The 25345-nt window shown below is 43.4% G+C and overlaps 1 protein-coding gene across 1 annotated transcript in view; it reads left to right on the plus strand.

The window, feature by feature from the left end:
• The window catches only part of CAMTA1 (calmodulin binding transcription activator 1), a 2140984-nt gene that overhangs the window by 2078522 nt on the left and 37117 nt on the right, over nucleotides 1-25345 (plus strand). The window contains exons 12-15 of the mRNA XM_030186102.1: nucleotides 2395-2591; nucleotides 9385-9463; nucleotides 12530-12845; nucleotides 20866-21050. Of these exons, the coding sequence (XP_030041962.1) occupies nucleotides 2395-2591; nucleotides 9385-9463; nucleotides 12530-12845; nucleotides 20866-21050 (777 nt within the window). The remainder of the gene's footprint in view (nucleotides 1-2394; nucleotides 2592-9384; nucleotides 9464-12529; nucleotides 12846-20865; nucleotides 21051-25345) is intronic.

A 25345-nucleotide genomic window follows, 5' to 3' on the forward strand; every position in this document is an offset into this window, starting at 1 on the left:
TACTCAGAAAACTTCTGGGCATCAACAAACACTGGATATTCAGTTCTGATGCTCAGATAGAAGCCAGCACTGAATGTCTGGGTCTAATTTATGCACCTACAGCCAACTTTAAAAATAACACTGAGTAGGTGAATATCAGGCCCTGGATTTGTAAGCAGGACTTGAATATGGCCAGGCTCCGAATGGTTGCCTGTATAGCGCACTAAGCAGTGTTGCCAGATGGAAAAAATTGTTCACACCCAAAACCGCACAAAGTCAATTTGCATATGAATGACATAATAAATATTAATGAGTCAATTTGCATACAAATGACATCATTAAGTCCGCCTCCACTGGCCATGGCTGCGGGTAAACTGAGCTAACCCAGGAAAAAACCGCGGCGGGTGAAAAAAACGCCGGGAGGGCAAGAAAATCCGCCCAAAATCCCGCAACCCGCAGGCGGCATGAAAAAGCCACAGTGGGTCACGGAAAGGAGCCCAATTGGGTGGGAAACCCGCAGCCCTGGCAACACTAGCACTAAGGGCCTTGTTTACTAAGCAGCGTTATAGGCATGTTAACGCTTTTAACATGCATTAGCCATGTATGCATGTTAACCATGTACATGCCTACAATATCCCTATAGGCGCCTACATGGTTAGCGCACATGCTAAGTGTAGGCGCACTAAAAACACTAACGCACCTTAGTAAACAGGGCTCTAAATCTGACAATAGAATGAATACAAGGACCAATGTCCTTGATCTGCTCCAGAGGTCAATCTGCATGTCTGAACCACACTGACAGAGCAGTGCATGCACTGCTCCTGCACATATTATATACCACGTCCACGAATAAAGAGGTTATTTTTTAAAGAAGCCACAGAGTTCCCCTTTGAAAATCTAATGCACGCATCTACCTTTTCCTATATGAGCACGCAACTCTGGAAAGCGTTGCCACGCAATCTGAAAGCGATCTATGAACTGACCAACTTCCGCAAACTACTGAAGACGTATCTATTTGACAAGATATACCACAAAGATCAACACATGTAAAAATCTCCAAATATATCCAGAAATGTCTTATAATGTCTTCTGCTATACCACTATCATGTATTCCACTACCATGCAACCCAAAATCCTTCTGTAAAACCAAATGTATATTCTCTTCTTATTTCCAGTATCCATGATGTATTGTAAGCCACATTGAGCCTGCAAAGAGGTGGGAAAATGTGGGATACAAATGCAATAAATAAATAATGACAGCCGATACCATGAGGATTTTGTTTACCCTATGTACTTTGCAAGTGAAAATTATGCAGAGAATACAAGCAGATTTTAAAATTAAATCCATGTAAATAGTCCTGCTTCAGTGCTGTCCCTTTTCCTCAGTGGGGAGGAGGGGGGGGGGGGGAATCATTTAAAACACATCTTCCCCCGCAGAAGTGAAACTTTATTGGTATTTATCCCACCTAGGACTGTGGATGTAGGTTTGAGGTATATTAAACTTAAAAGAAAAAGGTTTTCTAGGAAGATTTACGAAGAAGTTCAGAAAGAAGAAACCAGGGTGTTAATCCATGTGTTTTTTTTATTTGCTTTTTGGACGTAAGAAGGGGGGTATACTGCTACTTTTTTCTTGCCTTTTGGTGGCTATTGTGGTTTTACATGTGATATGTTCCTGATGTTTGGGATGTGTTACTTGAAAAAACGTTTCAAATAAAAATGTGGGATATGCATAGAGGAATCCTGTGCAGAAGGAATGGATCCTCAGAAGCTTAGCTGAAATTGGGTGGCAGAGCAGGTGGGGGGAAGAGGGGGTGCTGGTTGGGAAGCGAGGATAGGGGAGGACAGACTTATACGGTCTGTACCAGAGCCGGTGATGGGAGGCGGGACTGGTGGTTGGGAGGCGGGAAATACTGCTGGGCAGACTTATATGGTCTGTACCAGAGCCGGTGATGGGAGGCAGGACTGGTGGTTGGGAGGCGGGAAATACTGCTGGGCAGACTTATATGGTCTGTACCAGAGCCGGTGATGGGAGGCAGGACTGGTGGTTGGGAGGCGGGAAATACTGCTGGGCACACTTATATGGTCTGTACCAGAGCCGGTGATGGGAGGCAGGACTGGTGGTTGGGAGGCGGGAAATACTGCCGGGCAGACTTATACGGTCTGTGCCCTGAAAAGGACAGGTACAAATTCAATTCAAGGTAAGGTATACACATATGAGTTTGTCTTGGGCAGACTGGATGGACCATGCAGGTCTTTTTCTGCCGTCATCTACTATGTTACTATGTTACTATATGTTACTATGTATACCAAGAAAAAAAGAAGTTTAGAAAGAAATAATTTCTCCCTCCCACCATAAGATTTGTTATCAGCATAGTTTAGCCTCTCCTTCCATATTTGCTTGTGTGTCCTTTTTAGTGCGCTGGTGGCACGGGATCCATGGGAAGCTGCTTCGAGAGCCGCGTGGTGGTTGTGTGTGAGAAGATGATGAGTCGTGCCTGCTGGGCTAAATCCAAGCACCTAATTCACTCCAAGACTTTCCGGGGAATGACGCTCCTGCATCTGGCCGCTGCACAGGGCTATGCCACACTGATCCAAACGCTGATCAAATGGCGGTAAGACCCTTAAGTTGCTCTTGGAACCTGTATGTGCAGTCCTAGCAAATCTTTGTTGGTATTAGTTTGTTCCAGAGATAGGGGGAAAGAGAAGAAATGGTATATACATATCTATATCTATCCATATATGAATTTACACATATAGAAAGTTCATCAGTGTTAGGAATATAGGACCAGATTCAGTAAACAAAATGAGCGCCCGATTATCCCCAGTTATTATTTATCTGAATCATTATTCTACATCGATCGTCTGGTTGGCTTCTTCAAACCCAAAACGGTGAATATTCAATTTATTTCATTGGAAACATACTTACTGTCTAATATTAGTAGAAATAATACACCTAATTTCATGTTTTCTCTTTTAAAACCAGAAATTATTTAACAATGCGAACACTTGAGTTTCTAATCCAATTCCCACTGATTAAGGTAATCCCAGTTTCACAGGCTTCACTCCTTTTGAATTAATATTACTATGTAATAATTTATATTACTAAGAGGAATCATTACAAAGGAAAATAACAACATTTTCAGCAAATATTTCTGAGGAAATCTTTAAGAGTCATACCCAGAACTCTGGGAAAACAACAATCTCAATATTAATCATCTGTAATAATATTCATTTTGTTCACATTTCTGGTCTATTATCATTTTCAAAATCTTAACCATTTTTTACTCCTGTAGAACGTCATCTGCTGTATCAATTTTTCTTTCTCAAAGGGTTCGATTAGGTTATCCATATAACTCACTAATAAGATTATATCTGAAGCAAAGTTATTTACTACCACCGTTAGGTCCTGGAGCGCCTTCCAGATGATATTCAATGTAACCTCCATGGGAGCCAAAAACTCCAAGCTGATAGCTCTTACAGGTTTAGGAGTGGCACCGCTAACTCGGGTTCAGCTGTAAATGACTTCCGTTTCAGCATGGACTCCTAACTCACTCCTCCACTCCTTTGGACATGGTGGTTAAATGATTCAGGAGCAATGAAGTTGTTTCCAGGTCCAAGAGCGTCGACGCTTCTTCGCCGGCGCTAATCAAAGGACTCCCCAACTCAGTCATCTATGGGCAGCTCGTCGCGCAGCGGTCCCACACTTGTTGCACAGGGGACAAAACTCTGGCCATCGGCGGCTGACCCCCGATTGTCCCCTTCCTCTCAGTTAAGGTAGCTGCAGTTGCAGAGAGGAAATTTCAAGGAAACAGAACTTCAGAGGACAGCTGGGCCATTGAGTGTACAAGCTTCAGGTTGCCATCTTTCCACTCTTTTTTTTCTGTTTACTGTTGTTTACTTGATCTCCTTGTCTTGTTTCACTCTCCCTATTTTGTGGTCTAAGGAAGAGTATAGAATTACCTGATTGAAATAATTCTTGTGTATTACTTTCTCTGTATTTCTGGCTTGTAAATTTAAATTCTTATAAATAAAAACAAATTTTTAAATGAGCGCCCGGCACTATTGTATAAAGGGCACTCCAGGTTGAGCGCCCTTTAGAGACTAGTGTGTGGCATCAATTCCCACGACTGACTTTGGGCACCAGGACCTTACACCTGCTGAAACCAGGGCACAAAGATTTACATCAGGTTTCAGCAGGCGTACGTCCTCATGTCCAAAGTTGGGCACTGGAAACAGCAGATTGCTCTTTATAGAATACGAGTTTAGCATGGATCTTTCCGGTGCCTGTCTTTAGGCTCCGTATCCTTTTGTGAGATCCAGTGTCACCCCCTTCCCTCATAGGTTCCGTCACCATTTGTTTGAGTAGAATAGCCTTGAAAAGTATCCACAGTCTCTCTGCTTTGTGATTCTGCAGGTAAACTAGTCCGGTCCACATCTGGTAGGTTGATATCTCTTAGCAACAGCCCACCCAATATTTAAAACCATTTAACTGGCCAGGAATGTGCTTAGCGCCTAACTGGCTATCCATTAATATTCAGCGTATAGCCGGCTAAGTTTGGTGGCCAGCCGCCGAAATAGCAGGCTTATCTTTGGCCAGTTTCAACTTAGCCAGCCAGCACTCAATATCATCTTGGCCAGTTAAGTTGAAAGTGTCCAAAAAAACACCTAAATATTCAATGTCGGTCATCAGAAACAGCCTGGTATTGAATATCCGGGCTCAGCTCCGACTTCGAGAGTCAGCCCGGCTAACTCTCACGTTCTGAATATTGGGCCCAGAATGTCCTACCTCATTCCCAACTTTTAGCTGTCTTATAGCAAGATCTTTGTCTAGTTCCTCCCTCTGAGGCGGAGGTCTATAGACAATACCTATGTGGATGTAAGTGCCATCTGCTCTTTCCAAGACAGCCCTCAGAGCTTCCTCCTTTCCCCCAAACTCCTTGTATTTCAATGAAGGACAAACCTAATGGTTAGAGCAACAGGCCGAGAATGAGGGAAGACCAGTTCAAATCCTACTGCAGCTTCTTGTGATCATGGGCAAGACACTTAATCCTACATACCCTCAGGTACGAACTTAGATAGTAAGACCTGCAGGGTCAAGAAAATACCTACTGTACTTGAATGTTATCTGCTTTGAGCTACAACTGAAAAAAGTGTGAGCTAAATCCCATCATCCTTGCCATAAAGAGCTGTTCCTCCTCCGTGTCAACCATTTCTTTTCTCTCTTAAACAGATTGTAACCTGGTATGGTCTTATCCCAGTTTTGGGACTCATTGAATCGCATCTCTGTAACAGCAACACTGTCTAAATCCCCCGTCATCAATAAGGGCTTACTGGTCTGGAGGTGCCTGCCTTGACATGTAAAGAGCCGTGACTGTCAACACCATTCAACATGTATTTTTGTAAAATGACTGTTCCACAAATTTTTCCCACAGCTTTATACATATTTTACAAAAGGCTCCATGTTCAGTGAGCCTTTTGTAAAAACATACTGCAAATTATCACTGTCCCGACTTGAACATCCCCCTTTTTTTTTAACCTAGATGTCCTATAGAACATCAAGTTTGTAGTGATGCCATAGCTCTGCGTTTTTCATTTCAGACTCAGATGCAAGGGGAAACATTTTGTTTCAGTGCCCTCTCCCTGCCTCCTTTCTCTTCATGGTTCTTAATTAGTTTTCCAAATAGTTACAAAGAAATTGCTTTTTTACCTGTTATCACTTTGTCAGGGCAGAACAAGGTCATTGCTGAATGGTTGTGCCTTAGGTTAGTTTTCTAAATTTTCACTCTGGGTACACAAGTTCAGATCTCAATTAGAGCCATTCACAGGTACAGTGTGTTCCACTCAGCCAGCAGTGTCAGTTGGTATACTGGGAGAGATTCCAGACCATCTGATTTCACTAACTTGTTTTTAAGTTGTCTCATGTTTGCATTGGGCAGTACAGCAGCATTGACTTTTAGGTTAAGATTAAGGTATGGTGACACATTATATTGGTAACCATGGCCGGCAAGGGGCATTACATGTCAGAGTTGAGCTGCAGTGACAGACCTGCGTATAAGGAAGGATCCTCTATAGAAGAGGGTTGTAAGTCAAGACTGAAGTATAATGACAGAGATGTGGAAGTCAAGCCATATAGTGGTTTTTACACATTTATTTATTTGGATTTTGCTCACACCTTTTACAGTAGTAGCTCAAGGTGAGTTACATTCAGGTACTCTGGAGATTTCTCTGTCCCAGGAGGGCTCACAATCTAAGTTTGTACCTGAGGCAAGGGAGGGTTAAGTGACTTGCCCAAAATCACAAGGAGCAGCAGTGGAATTTGGAACTGGCCACCTCTGGATTGCAAGACTGGTGCTGTAACCACTAGGCCACTCCTCCACTAGCAACATTCCATCTATAATCTCAAATAGTAGCAACATTCCAGAATCTCAAAAAGTGGCAACATTCCACGTAGAATCTTCAATAGTAGCAACATTCCATATATTTATTTATTTAGATTTTGCTCAAACCTTTTTCAGTAGTAGTTCATGGTGAGTTACATTCAGGTACTCTGGATATTTCTCTGTCCCAGGAGGGCTCACAATCTAAGTTTGTACCTGAGGCAATGGAGGGTTAAGTGACTTGCCCAAGATCACAAGGAGCAGCAGTGGGATTTGAACCGGCCACCTCTGGATTTTAAGACCTGTGCTCTAACCACTAGGCCGCTCCTCCACTCCAGGCAAGGCATAGCAACTTCCACCAGAAGTGAAGGCCTGGCTCTTTCCTTTTCTCCTTTCATTGCCTTTTCTCCTCTCTCTTTTTAAAAAATGTATTATCAGTTGTAAACTGCTTTGAAGCCTACCACAGGCTATATGGCGGTATATTAAGTAGAAATAAATGAGAGAGGACTGATCCTTCCACACCCTCAAGACTGCTTGCACTGCAATACCAAGCATCGCTCGCAAAAGGATCAAAAGATCATCCCCCACACTGGAGCCATCAGGAAGAGTGGAGAAAATAAGCAGTGAGTAGGCCAGAGGAGCTTGAATAGGCATTAGTTGTTGAACTATCTATCATACCTGGTCCCAGAAAAGTTTTAAAATGGGACAATGGAAGAGTGGATGATCAAGAGTTCCAACAGCCATTCGGCAAAGAGATCAGAACAATCCTCTTTGAACTTATGTAGAAGATTCAGAGTCCAAGTAGAGTGGTGGACCATAAAACATGTCCTCATGTACCTCTTAGCCTGTCTGCTTTACAGTGTACCCACAATGAATATGCATGAGTGATAGATTTGCATGTACTGGTTCCAGTGTGTAATTATCTATCTCATGCATATTCATTGTGGATATCCTGAAAAGCAGATTGTCTAGGGGATGCTTGAGGAATGGATTGAAAGTCCCCTGGTGTAGTAGGAATAATGCATCTTGGGACTTTGTGGAGCAGCAGCCTAGTGGTTACAGCCCTGGGCTGACAACCAGGTAAGCCCAGTTCAAATCCAGCTGCTGCTCCTTTTAATCATGGGCAAGTCACTTAACCCTCTATTGCCTCAGGTACAAATTTAGATGGTGAACTCTCAGGGTACAAGGAAATACCTAGTGTGTATCTGAACATGTCACCTTGAGCTACAACTAAAAAGCTGTAGACTAAATCTATATAATCAATAAATAAAGGCAGAGCTAGGACTAGCCTAGAAGAAGGAGCATAGGTAAGGTCTCACTTACACAGAAACATAGAAACATGATGGCAGATAAAGGTAAAATGGCACATCCAGTCTGCCCATCCTCAGCATCCACTATCTCCTCCTCTCCCTAAGAGATCCCACATGCCTGTCCCATGCTTTCTTGAATTCGGACACAGTCTTTGCCTCCACCACCTCCACTAAGAGGATATTTCATGTATCCATCACCCTTTCCTTAAAAAAGTGTTTCCTTAGATTACTCCTGGGCCTATAGGTGCTCATTTTCAAAGCAATAGATTTACAGAGTCACGTGGAGGAGCATAATCAAACAGGGCGCCCAAGTTTTCCTGAGGACGTCCTCGCAGGACATTCCGACGAAGGGGCGGGGAAACCCGTATTATCGAAACAAGATGGGCATCCATCTTTCGTTTCGATAATACGGTCGGGGACGCCCAAATCGTGAAATTTAGGTCGACCTTAGAGATGGTCGTCCTCGTTTTTCGGCGATAATGGAACCAAGGACACCCACCTCAGAAACGACCAAAGGCAATGCCTTTGGTCGTGGGAGGAGCTAGCATTCGTAGTGCACTGGTCCCCCTGACATGCCAGGACACCAACCGGGCACCCTAGGGGGCACTGCAGTGGACTTCAGAAATTGCTCCCAGGTGCATAGCTCCCTTACCTTGTGTGCTGAGCTCCCCCAACCCCCCCCCCCCAAAACCCACTACCTACAACTGTACAACACTACTTTAGCCCTAAGGGGTGAAGGGGGCACCTACATGTGGGTACAGTAGGTTTGTGGTAGGTTTTGAAGGGCTCACATTTACCACCACAAGTATAACAGGTGGGGGGGGCCTGGGTCTGTTGCCTGAAGTGCACTGCACCCACTAAAATTGCTCCAGGGACCTGCATACTGCTGCAATGGACCTGATTATGACATTTGAGGCTGGCAAAAAATATTTTTAGTTTTTTTTAGGGTGGGAGGGGGTTAGTGACCACTGGGGGAGTAAGGGAGGGTCATCCCCGATTCCCTCCGGTGGTCATCTGGTCAGTTCGAGCACCTTTTTGAGGCTTGGTCGCAAGAAAAAATGGACCAAGTAAAGTCTTTTTTCCATTATCGGCCAAGGACGCCCATTTGTTGAGCACGCCCCAGTCCCGCCTTCGCTATGCTTCTGACACACCCCTGGGAACTTTGGTCATCCCCTTGACTGAAAGCAGTTGAGGAGGCCCAAAATTGGCTTTTGATTATGCTGATTTGGGCGACTCTGGGAGAAGGACGCCCATCTCCCGATTTGTGTCGAAAGATGGGCATCCTTCTCTTTCAAAAATAAGCCTGATAGTAACCTGTGTCACTTTGTAAGTCTATGTGCTTTGAAAATGAGCCTCATAACCTCTTAACTTCACCCTTTGCCCGCTCATTCTGGACTTCTCCTTCAGTTGAAAAAGGCTCACTTCCTGTAGGTTAATGCCACAAAGATATTTAAGCAACTCTCTCCCGTCTAGGAACACACTAAAAATCGATATGCTGTGAACTTTCTTCCTTAGACTCATAACAGTAGAAGCCTTAGTCCTTTGGACTGTAAAGCTTTTTCTGAATATGACACCACAAGTAGAAGTTTCAGGATCAGGCTTTCTCCATGCTTGCTTGGCTTTCCGCTCCTAGGTATCATAGGCAAGCTTCAGGTTTTACAGCAGGTTCATTAACCGAGACCTCCACTGTGATTAATGTTGTTCTTTTACCTTTGCAGTACCAAGCATGCGGACAGTATTGATTTGGAACTGGAGGTTGACCCTTTAAATGTGGATCACTTCTCCTGCACACCTCTGGTAAGCAAAGGGAGTGACTTACTACTACTACTTAACATTTCTAGAGCGCTACTAGGGTTACGCAGCGCTGTACAGTTTAACAAAAGGACAGTCCCTGCTCAAAGGAGCTTACAATCTAACGGGCGAAATGTCAAGTTGGGGCAGTCTAGATTTCCTGAATAGAGGAACGGTGGTTAGTTGCTGAATGCGACATTGAAGAGGTGGGCTTTGAGCAAGGATTTGAAGATGGGCAGGGAGGGGGCCTGGCATATGGGCTCAGGGAGATTATTCCAGGCATGGGGTGAAGCAAGGCAGAAAGGGTGGAGTCTGGAGTTGGCGGTGGTGGAGAAGGGTACTGAAAGGAGGGATTTGTCTTGAGAGCGGAGGTTAAGGGTAGGAACGTAAGGGGAGATGAGGGTAGAGAGGTAAGGAGGGGCTGCAGATCGAGTGCATTTGTAAGTTAATAGGAGAAGCTTGAACTGTATTGGGACTGACCTGGGAATTCGGACCATATCCAGTATTGCCAAACATTGCAGGACAGTTTTTCAGCAACACCACTCAATTTGCTCAACATTCCATGTACCCTTCTCCGCTAGGAAGTGTGTTCTCATGCTGTATTAGGGGTCGATATTTAAAACTAGTTATCCTGCTACTCATACGGCTGAATGTCACGGCTAACTGCCTGGTTCTTATCCAGGTAGTGCCAGGGTGATTGAGGGGTGGAGCCAGAAAATATCCAGGAACCACAAATATTCAGAGCTGGTACCCAGCTAACCATCCAGGCAAATTAGATCAGAGAAAGGACAGTCCTAACTTGCCCGAATAGCTTTCTAGATACCTGCACTGAACATCAGGGGTACCCACAACGGCAAGTGTTAGCTCTCATTATAAATGGGTTGGCATTAGCCCAAATGTTAGAAATGAGTTACTCTTCTTCCTGTGCCAAGGAGACTTCCCTTGTCTCGTTAGTGGGTTGGACATTTGGGGATGGTATCCTTCATTCTAAGGGATGCATTTGTCATCAAGAGCAGATGGATCTCTGAAGCAATGTACATGGCCTTGTACAGGTCTGTGTACACCGGCTGGGTTTTACAAATAATGGTACTAGTAGTATTAATAGAAGTAATAATACAATGTATAAAAGTAATATAGTTCCTAGTTGTTGTGTAATAGGTTTATCAGTAGTGTGGGAGACATTTTTAAAGAGCAAATTCCCTCCTATGGGGAATTACTACAAGCAGGCCGAAATTTGCTTTACAGGATTTGTTTTATTTTTAGAAAAGGAAGCCGCTGACACACACTCCCGAAGATTTAAATCAGCAAAACAGGGAACTTCCACCTGCTGTTGCAGCTAATCAGATTATTGAGCCTCTAACAGAATTTTCTTTGCAGTCAGTGCTGCAGCCTTCCAGTAATGGGGCAGCGTTTGAGGCCTCCTAGTATTTTATTAGTATTAAAACCTACCTTGTGATCATTAAAGTAATATTTTTCTGACTTTTTAAAATGATAAAGGGGATGGGACGACTTCCCTATGAGGGAAGGCCAGGGCTCCTCAGTCTACATGGCTGCAGGCCATTGGTGAGCTTCGGAGGTTTGATAAAATTACACGGGATTTGCAGGGCAAGGGGGCCATACACACGCTGTTATGGAAATAAATCTTTTGCTGAGTCAACTGAATGCCCAGGGAGAAATAGGACTGCCATAAGCTCCGAGCAAAGATGGGTTCCGGTAGCGGAGGTATCTATAGCTTTTCTTTTCTTTCTTCTCTAGTTATTTCGTAAGGAACCGATTTAGAACACCCATCAGATTATCCTCAATTTTTTTCAATTCATCGAATGTTGGTTTTGGTTGTTGGGGGGGAGGTTCGGGAGGGTTGGGGTGGGGGCTGAGTTTCATGACGGGACTGCTATCATGTAAGGGTCTATGATGTATAATGTAATGTTTCTTCTGCCTGTAAGGTTGATCATGTTTAGTACGTTTTGTTTGTGAAGACACAAGTTGTGTAGAGGGTTTGGTCTGTATTCCATAAACCTTTAATAAAAACGATCAAACCCAGTTCCCCTGGTTCTTGGCCTACTGTGCTAACCGTTAGGCTGCTCTTCCAGTATTCTTTGATTTTTGAAGGTAAATATATTTAGATCCTTACATCTCATCTCATTGGGCTTTTGGTAGAGCAGGAGGGTAGCCAAGCACAGAAACAAGTCAACTTCTCAACCCAGTCCTTGAGGCACACGGACCTTTAGTCCCTTCAGATTTTCAAGATATCCACAATGAATTTACGTGAGCTAGATTTACATACCAAGGAGATCATGCATGAAACTCTATCTCATACGCGTTCATTGTGGATGTCCTGAAAACCTGATGTGGCTAGGTTGTGCCTCAAGGACAGGGTTGAGAAGCACTGAACTTAGAGAAGTGATAGAATCCCCCACTATTATAAAATTGAAGATTAGGTTAGACAGCCGTTTATGTAGAATGTTATTGGCTCACAGGACATTGCATCAGGCAACAGTGGACTAGGGGTGCTTTTACTAAGGTGCGCCGACAAGTGGCCTGTGCGTGTGTATTGGACGTACACAGTTCATTTTTAAGTGCACCTGCAAAAAAAAAGCCTTTGGGGGGGGGGGGGCCGAAAATGGACGTGCGACAAAATTAAAATTGTCACCTGTCCATTTTGGGCCTGAGACCTTACCGCCACCCGTTGACTTAGCGGTAAGGTCTCACACGTTAACCGGGCGGTAATCGTCAGCGTGCGTACAGTGCCCATTACCGCCCTGTTAGCGCCACGCGCCGGAAACTTTTGTGGCGCGCCTACTGGACACTCATACAAAATGAAATTACTGCCCAGGCCACGCAGTAGCCGGGCATTAGTTCCAAATTGGCGCTCATTGGGCACGCGTAGGCACCTCCGCAGCTTAGTAAAAGGGCCCCCAGATGGTTTTAACAACTCTATAAGTTTTAAAAAATAATTCTATGAGTCTAATGCTGTCAAAAGGAAATGCTAAATATGCATCATAAATGTTTTGACGCTTAATGTTACAGATCGTAGTGGTGATCAGTTATTTTGTGTGTTGTTTTATTTTAAAGATGTGGGCATGCGCGCTGGGCCACACCGAAGCTGCTGTTGTTCTGTATAAGTGGGACCGACGGGCTATCTCCATTCCTGACTCGCTTGGGAGACTACCCTTGTCCATTGCCCGCTCTCGGGGTCATGTGAAGCTGGCTGAGTGTCTGGAGCAGCTGCAGAGGGAGGAGCAATCACAGCTGGGTCAGAATCCACAACTGCACTGCCCAGCGAGTGGAGAAGCCGGTGCAGAAACGTGGATGGCACAGTGGCATGGCAATACCATCATCTCCCAAGAGCCCCCGAAGGGCACCACTGTCATCTCAAATTCCAGTGCAGGTAGAAAAGAAACACCAACCAAGTTCAACAAAACAAACATTTGTGTGTAAACATCTCACTCGTTTACATTCAAAACTTCTTAGGGGTCGATATTCAAAGCGATTTAAATCACCTGTTTGGGACTAACTGCTAATTTTCAGTAGCACTTAAACGGTTACTGCCATTGAAAATAACCGGTTAGCTCCAAAATGAAAACCAACTATTTTGGGGGTGTTCCTGGGGGGCGAAGTCAGCACTTGGCCGGTTAAGTGCCGAAATTCAGCACTTAACCGGCCAGGTTAACTGCATAAATAGGCACACACAAAAATCAATCCTATCTTTATGGGGTAACCCATTTAAAACGAATCAGAGAAATATCTCTTCGCTCAACGTGTAATTAAATTCTGGAATTCGTTGCCAGAGAATGTGGTAAAAGCAGTTAGCTTAGCAGGTTTAAAAAAGGTTTGGATACCTTCCTAAAAGAAAAGTCCATAAGCCATTATTAAAATGGACTTGGGAAAAGCCACTGCTTATTTCTGGAGTATTTTTTTGTTGGTAGTAGTTACATTGAGTGGAGTTAGCTGCATAGGTTGGCAGTATTTCTGGAGTAAGCAGCATAAAATGTATTGTACTGTTTTGGGATCTTGCCGGGTTCTTGTGACCTGGAATGGCCACTGTTGGAAACAGGATACTGGGCTTGATGGACTTTCAGTCTGTCCCAGTATGGCAGCACTTATGTACTTAAGTGCTGAATGTTGTACTTAACAGGCTATGCGTTAGTGAGCTCTGGAAACCCAGAAATTCAGTGCCTACAAAATCCTGAGTGGCGTAGAACGAGTAGAAGTAAATCGATTTTTTACTCGTTCCAAAAGTACAAAGACTAGGGAACACTTGAGGAAGTTACGTGGAAATACTTTTAAAACATATAGGAGGGAATATTTTTTCACTCAACAGATAGTTAATCTCTGGAACTCTTTGCCAGAGGAGGTGGTAACAGCAGTTAGTGTATCTGAGTTTAAAAAAGGTTTGGACAAATTCCTGGAGGAAAAGTCTATGGTCCGCTATTGAGACAGACTTGGGAAGCAACTGCTTGCCCTGGGATTTGTAGTATGGAGTGTTGCCACGATTTGGGTTTCTGCCAGGTACTTGTGACCTGGGTTGGCCACTGTTTGGAAAATAGGATACTGGGCTAGATGGACCATCGGTCTGACCTAGTATGGCTACTCTTATGTTCTAATGCCGATACCCAGACATGGCCTGGTGCTGAATTCCTGGGTTTAATGTTGACTATGGTCAGCAAAATGCTGATCGCTGCTGGCTCAATATCAGGCTTGTAGTCTTTAAGCAGTTATTTCCCCTGATATTCAGCCCAATCGTTGTCAGTAGTTTTAAAGCCGCCAACAGCCGCACTGAATTAGATTTGGAAATTCAGTGCCAGGTCTAATCATGGCATTGGCATTGAATATTTGCAGCTGCCGGAAGTTATCCGGGTGTTGGCTGATATTCAGACCAGTGACCGGGTCACTAAGCAAATAATCCTAGGACAGCCTTTTTGCAGTCCTAGTTTTATCCGAGCACTTACCCGGTTAACAGCCTGAAAATCACTGCTAACTGGGCAAATCCTTCCTCTGCCCTGACTCCAACCGCAGACCACCTTGGCACCAACCAGACAGAGCTGTGGTAATCACCTTGACACTGTCTGGTTAAGAGCCTCTGAATTCAAGCGGCAGGCACCAGTCACGGTAATTTAACCAGGCAGGATCTCTCCTGCGTGGTTAAATTATTATTTTCAGCATAACTCATTTGAAATGAAGACAAGTTTTCTGAATGAATGAATTTGATTGATTTCCCCTCGGTGGAGCGTTCTGAGCATGTTTTTTTTTTCTATTTTAGTTCAGTAATGTTATTATTATTATTTATTATTTGTAGCATTTGTATCCCACGTTTTCCCACCAATTTGCAGGCTCAATGTGGCTTACATTTGCCATAGTGGCGATTGCCATTTCCGGTCAATAGAATTACAGATGGTAATACATTCAAGTGCGTACATACATGGTAGAAGAATACATTATGATATTACTTAGGTATCAACATTATGTTGTTGCATAACGTTTGTTTCATGGATAAGGCCATGCTGAAGGGATGCATCTCATCCCGAAGTGGAACAAACTGAAAAAGGAAGTGGCTAGTCTTCTTACTATGCTTTTTGTCCAAATTAAAAGCCAGCTTCTTAGAATTGTACGGAAGGATCTCCAAATTCCCTCCTGAAATTCATCAGATGGGAACCTAATTATTTGATATTCCGGAAATACCTTAAAGCCTCTTGGTTTAAGCAATTTCTCGTGGATGAACATAATTAATTTAACCCACTAATTGTACAATTATTCAATTTCTCAGTTCATTCTAATTGTTATTACACATGGATGAATATAAATTGTTACCTTTTTGTGTCTAGCATTCGTATCCATATTACATATTATAATACTCCATTCTCAGTTACTTTATTACTACTCAATCCAGCTTATAATCGAAAGACAAAAACGCCTATATTGCGACCTAAATCGGGAGATAGGCGTTTATCTCCCAAAAACGAATAACGCGGTATAATTGAAAGCCGAACTTGGACGTTTTCAACTGCACTCCATCGCGGAAGCGTACAAAGTTGACGGGGGCGTGTCGAAGGCATGGTGAAGGCGGAACTGGGGCGTGGTTATCGGCCGATCAGAGATGGGCGCCTTTCGCCGATAATGGGAAAAAAATATGCGTTTTTAGCGAGAATTTAGGGCACTTTTCCTGGACCCTGTTTTCCACGAATAAGGCCCCAAAATGTGCCCTAAATGACCAGATAACCACTGGAGGGAATCGGGGATGACCTCCCCTGACTCCCCCAGTGGTCACAAACCCCCTCCCACCACAAAATATGCCGTTTCACAACTGTTTATTTTCACCCTCAAATGTCATACCCACCTCCCTGGCAGCAGTATGCAGGTCACTGGAGCAGTTATTAGGGGGTGCAGTGGACTTCAGGCAGGTGGACCCAGGCCCATCCCTCCCCTACCTGTTACAATTGTGCTGCTTAATGCTTATTAGTCGTCCAACCCCCCAAACCCACTGTACCCACATGTAGGTGCCCCCCTTCACCCCTTAGGGCTATAGCAATGGTGTAGACTTGTGGGCAGTAGGTTTTGAGGGGGATTTGGGGAGCTCAACACCCAAGGGAAGGGTGCTATGCACCTGGGAGCTCTTTTACCTTTTTTTTTTGTTTTTGTAAAAGTGCCCCCTAGGGTGCCCGGTTGATGTCCTGGCATGTGAGGGGGGACAGTGCACTACGAATCCTGGCCCCTCCCACGAACAAATGCCTTGGATTTATTCATTTTTGAGCTGGGCGCTTTCATTTTCCATTATCGCTGAAAAACAAAAACGCCCAGCTCACACATTGTCGAATAAAACATGGACGTCTATTTTTTTTCGAACATACGGTTCGGTCCGCCCCTTCACGGACCCGTTCTCGGAGATAAACGCCCATGGAGACAGACGTTTTCGTTCAATTATGCCCCTCCACGTATATTATCCCACATCACTTTTTGTACTGTTAATTATAGTAAGTTGTTAGCCACATTGAACCTGATCTATTGGGATAACGTGGGATATAAATGAAAGAAGTAAATAAGAGGGGGCGCTCTAACTGGCGTACAGTAACTTCTACTAGCGACGTACACAGCCCCAAAAATATTGGTTCGCGTTGGTATTTTCTGAATTTTTCCCAGTTGTCGTGTGGATTTTTGTTTCCTTTCACACGTTTGTTTAAAATATGCACATTGCCACTAATTCTATCTATGGCGCTCAAAATTGAACAATGAGCCAATTAGCTCCCAATTAGCACCCATTGTAATTTACGCGGACGTCCTCGCAGTTGCAATTCTGCAGACATGCGTCGGCTCTGGACCTGGTATCGCCAGCGCCAGGCGCTCAGTCTGATCCATAACCATGCCCCTTTTTGCTGCCACGCATTAGAAGTTCGGCGCACATCGTTGCGGCATACACTTACGCCTGTGTTTTCTAAGGTGCCCTATAGGCGCGTTAGCATTGTTAACGGGGGTTAATGGTTAATGAGCATTAAATGCTAACACGCCCATAGAAATGTATAGGCGCATTAGCGTTTAACGTGCCTTAACTTTAGAGGTGCATTAACATTTTTAATGCACCTCTAAAGTTAAGGCACGTTAAACGCTAATGCGCCTATACATTTCTATGGGCGTGTTAGCATTTAATGCTCATTAACCATTAACCCCCGTTAACAATGCACCTTAGTAAACATACCCCTTCATGTTATGCGCCTAAATTCTAATCAGTGCCAATTAGTGCTCATTATTGCTTATTAAATGCTGTTATCAGCGCTCATTAGCTTGTTAAGCCAATTAAGTTACCCGCGGTGTTAGATTTCAGCGCCTAAATCTAAGCGCACTATATAGAATCCAGGGGGAAAGTGCACAAGTTATTTGTACACCTGATTATTTATGGGTATACACATGCACAAGCATCTTCCAGGCATAAAAATTGTTTTAGGCACTCAAATGAACTGAATACTAGTGAATGCACACCCCTAACTGGTATTCGGATTTTGGGTGTGATGTTAGATCATGATTTAAATATGCAAACACAGATAAATCATGTGATTATCGAATGCTTTTTTCCAGTTACGTGTTCTGAGTAAGTTAAAAGGAATGATATTAGTGAGCAATTTCCGTACAGTTTTGCAGAGCCTGGTACTTTTACAATTAGATTATTGTAACTCGCTTTATCTCAGTTTAAATTCAGCTAAGATACAGGCTCTGCAAATTGTACAGAATGCAGCAGCTCATGTGCTCGTGGGAATGAAAAGATATGAGCATGTTTCTCCTACGTTGAAATGTTTCCTTTGGTTGCCGATAAAATTCCATGTATAGTATAAAATTTAGACTTTGGTCCATCAACGTACATATGGTAAAATTCACCGATATTTGATGAACTCTATGAATGTGTATGAACCACAACGAGATTTATGCTGTATATCGATGAAACAGTTAAGTGTGCCTCTTTGTCGTTTAGCAGAAATACAGAATCGTACTTTTTCAATAGCTGGGGAGAATTTGTGGAACCATCTTCCAGGTTATTTGAGATTTTGTTCTACCTATCAACAATTTAAGAAATTGTTGAAAACTTTTTATTTTGTAAAAGCTTTTATTGATGGATAAAAGAATGGGTCTGCTTCCTTGGCAGTTTTTCCCTATTATATTTTTAATAATTGAGATTTATGATTTACGTAATTGTTATTGTCTGTTATGTATTTTTGATATTGTGAATGTTTTATATAGTAACCTACTTTGGCTTTATTCTGAGATATAAATTCATGAAATAAATAAATAACCCAAGTTATAATGAGGCTAATCACATGTGAAACATGTTAGCTCCTATCCTGGAAGAGTATTAGGCTTATTTTCGAAAGAGAAGGACGTCCATCTTTCAACACAAATCAGAAGATGGGCGTCCTTCTCCCAGGGTCGCCCAAATCAGCATAATCGAAAGCCGATTTTGGGCATCCCCAACTGCTTTCCGTCGCAGGGACGACCAAAGTTCCCAGGGGCGTGTCGGAGGCGTAGCGAAGACGGGACTTGGGCGTGCCTAACACATGGGCGTCCTCAACCCATAATCAAATAAAAGAAGGGCGTCCCTGACGAGCACTTGGACGATTTTACTTGGTCCTTTTTTTTGTTACGATGAAGCCACAAAAAGGTACCCGAACTGACCAGATGACCACCAGAGAGAATCGGGGATGACCTCCCCTTACTCCCCCAGTGGTCACTAACCCCCCTCCCACCCTCAAACAAATTCTTTAAAAATATTTTTTGCCAGTCCCTATGCCAGCCTCAAACGTCATACTCAGGTCCATGACAGCAGTATGCAGGTCCCTGGAGCAGTTTTAGTGGGTGCAGTGCACTTCAGGCAGTTGGACCCAGGCCCATACCCCCCTACCTGTTACGCTTGTGGTGGTAAATGTGAGCCCTCCAAAACCCACCAGATACCCACTGTACCCACATCTGGGTGCCCCCATAAGGGCTATGGTAGTGGTGTACAGTTGTGGGTAGTGGGTTTTGGGGGGTTTTGTGGGGCTCAGCACACAAGGTAAGGGAGCTGTGCACCTGGGAGCAATTTGTGAAGTCCATTACAGTGCCCCCTAGGGTGCCCGATTGGTGTCCTGGCACGTCAGGGGGAAAAGTGCACTACAAATGCTGACTCCTCCCACGACCAAAGGGCTTGGATTTGGTCGTTTCTGAGATGGGGGTCCACAGTTTCCATTAACGCCGAAAATCAGAAATGGCCAAGTCTAAGGATGACCATCTGTAAGGTCAACCTAAATTTCCAGATTTGGGCGTCCCCCACCGTATGATCAAAACGAAAGATGGACGTCCATCTTGTTTCGACTGCCCCTTCACGGACGTCCTCAGAAAAACTTGAGCGTCCCTTTCGATTATGCCCCTCCACGTCATTCAGAAGGCTTGTGAGCAGAGAAGGTTGAGTGGAAGGTGAAAGAGGGTAGTGTAAATTGAGCTCACTCCAGGAAAGGGATGTTACAGTGGTGTTCTGTAAGATTTGGTTCTCGGGCTGATTCTTTTTGTGAGCAATTTTGTTGAAAGGTTGCCTGGTAAGGTTTGCCTCTTTGCCAATGATACCAAAATATGCAATAGGGTAGACACCCCTGATGGTGTGGATAACGTGAGAAGGGAGGGACCTAACAAAGCTTGAAGAACGGTCTGGAATTTACTAACTAAGATTTAGTGCTAAAAAACGCAGTGTCGTGCATTTGGGCTGCAAAAACCTGAGGGAGCAGTACAGTTTAGGGGATAAAGTACTTTTATGCATGAAAGAGGAGCGGGACTTGGGTGTGATTGTATATGATAATCTTAAGATGGCTACAGGTAGAAAAGGCGACAATGAAAGCTATAAAGATACTTGGGTGCACAGGGAGAGAAACAGCCAGCAGTTGATAATGGCCGGCGGTAATTCCTGTTTAGCAAGCGGTAAGCCCGAGTAGTAGTAGTAGTAGTAATTTCACCTGGTGCATTCTGGGACCTTCTTTCCTTACACATCCTTTGAGTACATGTACCAAAGTCCAGATGTGAGTTCAAAAGCAAAGTACTACTACTTATTATTTCTATAGCGCTACTAGACGTACGCAGCGCTGTACACTTGAACATGAAGGGAACTGTCCCTGTTGATGTCCTTTCTGTACCCTGAAATATTAGTAGATGTACATGTGTTACAATTTTGCAGCCAATTACTTGGCAATCCATGTACAAATTGTCATGCCAATACAGTTTCCTAAATCTAAATCAAAATTTAGTGCCTTTCAAATCATCTTAAAAGTGTTTAGGGGCTAGTTCAGGCTGTCTATATGAAGGTACTATAACTTCATGGAAATTCACCAGTAGGGTCAAAACTTAGTTGTGAGGTGGCGAATGGGCCTAGCACCTATTTAGTGTGAAATAATTTTGTTTCCATAGGATCAAAGTTGAGGCGTGATAGTTGATCCATACATAAGCATGGTTTTTGCCTCTTTTCCATTTTGGTTTCTTTGCGTGGATTAATCGTCAACTGTCAAAACACTCAAGCTCATAATACATCAGTAACATTTACTGTGTTGCCCTTATCTGTTTTCTTCCAGAATTAAGAAGACCAAGGTCTGAGCCATCCAATTACTACAGCAGTGAGAGTCAAAAAGATTATCCAGCACCCAAAAAACATAAATTGAATCCTGAGTATTTCCAGGCAAGGCAAGAAAAGCTGATCTCTGCGGCACTGAGTCTAGAGCAGCCCAGCAGCAGAAAGCTGAGCTCGGTCGCCAAGCAGTCGGCGCCCACAACGATCGCACCTTGTGAGGAGATGCGCTCTTTCAGCAGGGAGCTTCCGCCACGCATTTCAGATGTGTCCGGGTTCCGAGGCCCTGGAGTCCAAACTGGATTGAAGTGGAACCCGAAGGACTTATATCTTGGAGGGTCTGCAGTGCAGCTGACGAGTGCGCAAAAAGTATCCGGCCTGGGGAAGGACTCTGTAGCCCACAGACTGCGTTCGCGGGAGCAGATGAGTGTGCTGATGATGTCGGACCGGGAGATTATGGATGCAGAGCTCCTGTCCTACAGAGAACATGTGGAGAATGAGGACTGCATACAGCACATGGACGAGTTGCAGGTAAATTCGGAACCGATGGGTAACAAAGAAGGGTCAAAGCATTAACTGTGGCTATTGATGGTATATAAAGTTAATTGCATAAATAAATAAATAAAATATCTAAGTGTCGTTGTAGATGATACACTGAAATCTTCTGCTCAGTTTGTGGCGGCGGCCAAAAAAGCAAACAGGATGCTAGGAATTATTAGGAAAGGGATGGTGAATAAGACCAAAAATACAATAATGCCTCTGGATCGCTCCGTGGTGTGACCTCACCTTGAGTACTGCGTTGGTTCTGGTCGCCGTAGCTCAAAAAAGATATAGCAGAATTAGAAAAGGTTCAAAGAAGAGTGATCCAAATGATAAAGGGGGTGGAACTCCTCCTGTATGAGGAAAGGCTAAAGAGGTTAGGGCTCTTCAGCTTGGAAAAGACAGATAAGGGGAGATATGATTGAGGTCTATAAAATCCTGAATGGTGTAGAACATGTAGAAGTGAATCGATTTTTTACTCGTTCCAAAAATACAAAGACTAGGGGACACTCAAGGATGTTACATGGAAATACTTTTAAAACAAATAGGAGGAAATATTTTTTCACTCAACGAATAGTTAAGCTCTGGAACTCTGTGCCAGTGGATGTAGTAACAGTGGTTAGCATATAAATACATAAGTATTGCCATACTGGGAAAGACCAAAGGTCCATCAAGCCCAGCATCTTGTTTCCAACAGTGGCCTATTCAGGTGACAAATACCTAGCAAGGTCCCAAAAAAGTACAAAACATTTTATACTGCTTATCCAAGAAATAGTGGATTTTCCCCTATTCCATTTAATAATGGTCTTGGACTTTTTCTTTAGGAAGCTGTCCAAACCTTTTTTAAACTCTGCTAAGCTTTTACCGCATTCTCTGGCAACGAATTCCAGAGTTTAATTATACATTGAGTGAAGAAACTTTTCTCTGATTCGTTTTAAATTTACTACATTGTAGCTTCATCGCATGCCCCCTAGTCCTAGTATTTTTGGACAGCGGAAACAGTCGCTTCACATCTACCCATTCAACTCCACTCATTATTTTATAGACCTCTATCATATCTCCCCTCAGCCATCTTTTCTCCAAGCTGACGAGCCCTAGCCGCTTTAGCCTTTCCTCATAGGGAAGTCGTCCCATCCCCTTTATCATTTTCGTCGCCCTTCTCTGCACCTTTTCTAATTCCACTATATATTTTTTGAGATGCGGTGACAAGAATTGAACACGATGTTAGAGGTGTGGTCGCACCATGGAGCGATACAAAGGCATTATAACATCCTCATTTTTGTTTTCCATTCCTTTGCTATTAATACCTAACATTCTATTTCCTTTCTTAGCCGCAGCAGCACACTGAGCAGAAGGTTTCAACGTATCATCAACGACGATGCCTAGATCCCTTTTTTGGTCTGTGACTCCTAACGTGGAACCTTGCATGACGTAGCTATAGTTCGGGTTCCTCTTTCCCACATGCATCACTTTGCACTTGCTCACATTAAACGTCATCTGCCATTTAGACGCCAAGTCTCCCAGTCTCGTAAGGTCCTCTTGTAATTTTTCACAATCCTCCCATGATTTAATGACTTTGAATAACTTTGTGTCATCAGCAAATTTAATTACCTCACTAGTTACTCCCATCTCTAGGTCATTTATAAATATGTTAAAAAGCAGCGGTCCCAGCACAGACCCCTGGGGAACCCCACTAACTGCCCTTTTCCATTGAGAATACTGACCATTTAACCCTACTCTTTGTTTTCTATCTTTTAACCAGTTTTTAATCCACAATAGAACACTACTTCCAATTCCATGACTCTCCAATTTCCTCTGGAGTCTTTCATGAGGTACTTTGTCAAACTCGTTCTGAAAACACAATATCAACTGGCTCACCTTTATCCACATGTTTGTTCACCCTTCAAAGAAATGTAGTAGATTGGTGAGGCAAGATTTCCCTTCACTGAATCCATGAATCCATGTTGATTTTGTCTCATTAATCAATGCTTTTGAATATGCTCTGTAATTTTGTTCTTAATAATAGTCTCTACCCTTGCCCTGCACATATGTCAGACTCGCAGATCTATAATTTCCTGGATCTCCTCTGGAACCTTTTTTGAAAATCGGGGTTTCATTGGCCACCCTTCAATCTTCCGGTACCACACTCGATTTTAAGGATAAATTACATATTACTAACAATAGCTCCACAAGCTCATTTTTCAGTTCTATTAGTACTCTGGGAAGCATACCATCTGGTCCAGGAGATTTGCTACTCTTCAGTTTGTAGAACTGCCCCATTACATCCTCCAGGTTTACAGAGAATTCATTAAGTTTCTCCGACTCGTCAGCTTCGAATACCATTTCTGGCACCGGTATCCCACCCAAATCTTTCTCTGTGAAGACCGAAGCAAAGAATTCATTTAATCTCTCCGCTACGGCTTTGTCTTCCCTGATCGCCCCTTTTACTCCTCGGTCATCTAGTGGTCCAACCGATTCTTTTGCCGGCTTCCTGCTTTTAAGAATGTTACTATGTGTTTTTGCCTCCAACGCAATTTTTTTTTCAAAGTCCCTCTTAGCCTTCCTTATCAGCGCTTTGCATTTGACTTGACATTCCTTATGCTGTTTCTTATTACTTTCAGTCGGTTCCTTCTTCCATTTTCTGAAGGATTTTCTTTTAGCTTTAATAGCTTCCTTCACCTCACTTTTTAACCACGCCAGCTGTCGTTTGGTCTTCCGTCCTGGGCTTCCAGGATGGTGTTTTTGAACAGCATCCACGCCTGATGTAAATTTTTGACCCTCTGTTGTTATTTCATGCTATGGGAGACCAGGTTGTCAAAGGCCGCCATACCCTACTGACAGAGATATACTCCTACATAATTTACAGCCCTAGAGCCATCCTTGTCCAGCTGTTGAAGCTGAGCTAATGGTTTGAAGAATACATTGCTTGTTAATTGCCAGACATTTAAAATGGCCATAGTCGACTCTGAAGTGCCATCCAATAGCCAATGTGTGAAGCCTGAGAGTTATTGTATGCCAATTCTTTGTCTAGCCATCAACAGCTCAGTTACAACAAATTTATTTATTTATTTATTTATTTATTTGCTGCATTTGTATCCCACATTTTCCCACCTATTTGCAGGCTCAATGTGGCTTACATTATGCCGCAATGGTGATCACCATTAACGGAATGATAAATACAAAAGGTGTTACAATCAAGGTACATGAAAATATTGCATAGATATTATTAAAATTTCGCATAAATATCGCATAGATATGAGTATCTCTAGCATTTAATGTGGAATTGGGTCCAACCAAAGGGTGGGCATGAGAGATATACTGCTCCCAGCAAAGGAGATTAATCTTCCTCTCAACTCATGACCTTTTCTCCTATGCTCTGCCCCTTGCCCCTCCCTAGCCCACAGTTTCAGCCAATCCCTTCTCTGTCCACCCAGTCTTTCTCTCCCTCAACAGCTTTCTATTCCCCACTCTCTTACCCTTGCTGTGCTGGTCTATGCTGGACTGTGCTCTCCTTCCCCCACAATTGGGTGTCATAGGTAGTTTTCTACTAATTAGTACTATTTTCACACAAAAACCCTTATGGTTTATTGAGAGTTTACTATTGCACACTAGTTGTATAGGAAGTCTATGCGGTTTACAACTCAAAGAAAATATTGAAACGAAAAGAACACCAGTATGAATAGGAAAGAACAGACATACAAGAAAGACAAGCACTCAGTAAAATTTAGTCTTGTCTACACTAATGTTAAGACAAGTCTCCTGAGAGTTACTGGTCACCAAACACTAAAAGAAAATAGTCTTCCGATTTGTCCAACAGGCCATAAAGGATGACAGCATGGAACGAGAGGGGTAGACTATTCCAGAGATATGGGGCCTGGAAGAATGTTTTGTTCCTAGTAGATTCCTATTTCATCATTCAGTTCTGGTTTAACTAGTCTGGTTTGGCTGGCTCTCTTCCCCAGTGGAACTACTCCACGGAATCACCTGGACTAAAAGTGAGCTAGTTTTCTGTATATCTTGGACCTTTCTTCAGAGTTCCATCCACGTGTGGTTAATCCAGCACTAGCTAAGTCCTGGAAGAACCAAGCCAAGTGAACAAAAGCAACACTGAGTCTAGAGCAAATGCATGTTCACTACTGAAGCAGATGTGTATTTGAAAGCTGTTAGTGCACTCGCAGGAGAGAAGGATTGGAAAATGGTATCAGCTGTTTCTGGTTTAGGAAGTAAGACTGTGTAAAAGTTAGTTTCAGGCTGCCGATGATGGAACAGATACATATACATCTGCA

This window comes from Microcaecilia unicolor, chromosome 13 (assembly GCF_901765095.1).
Source record: "Microcaecilia unicolor chromosome 13, aMicUni1.1, whole genome shotgun sequence".
NCBI lineage: Eukaryota > Metazoa > Chordata > Amphibia > Gymnophiona > Siphonopidae > Microcaecilia > Microcaecilia unicolor.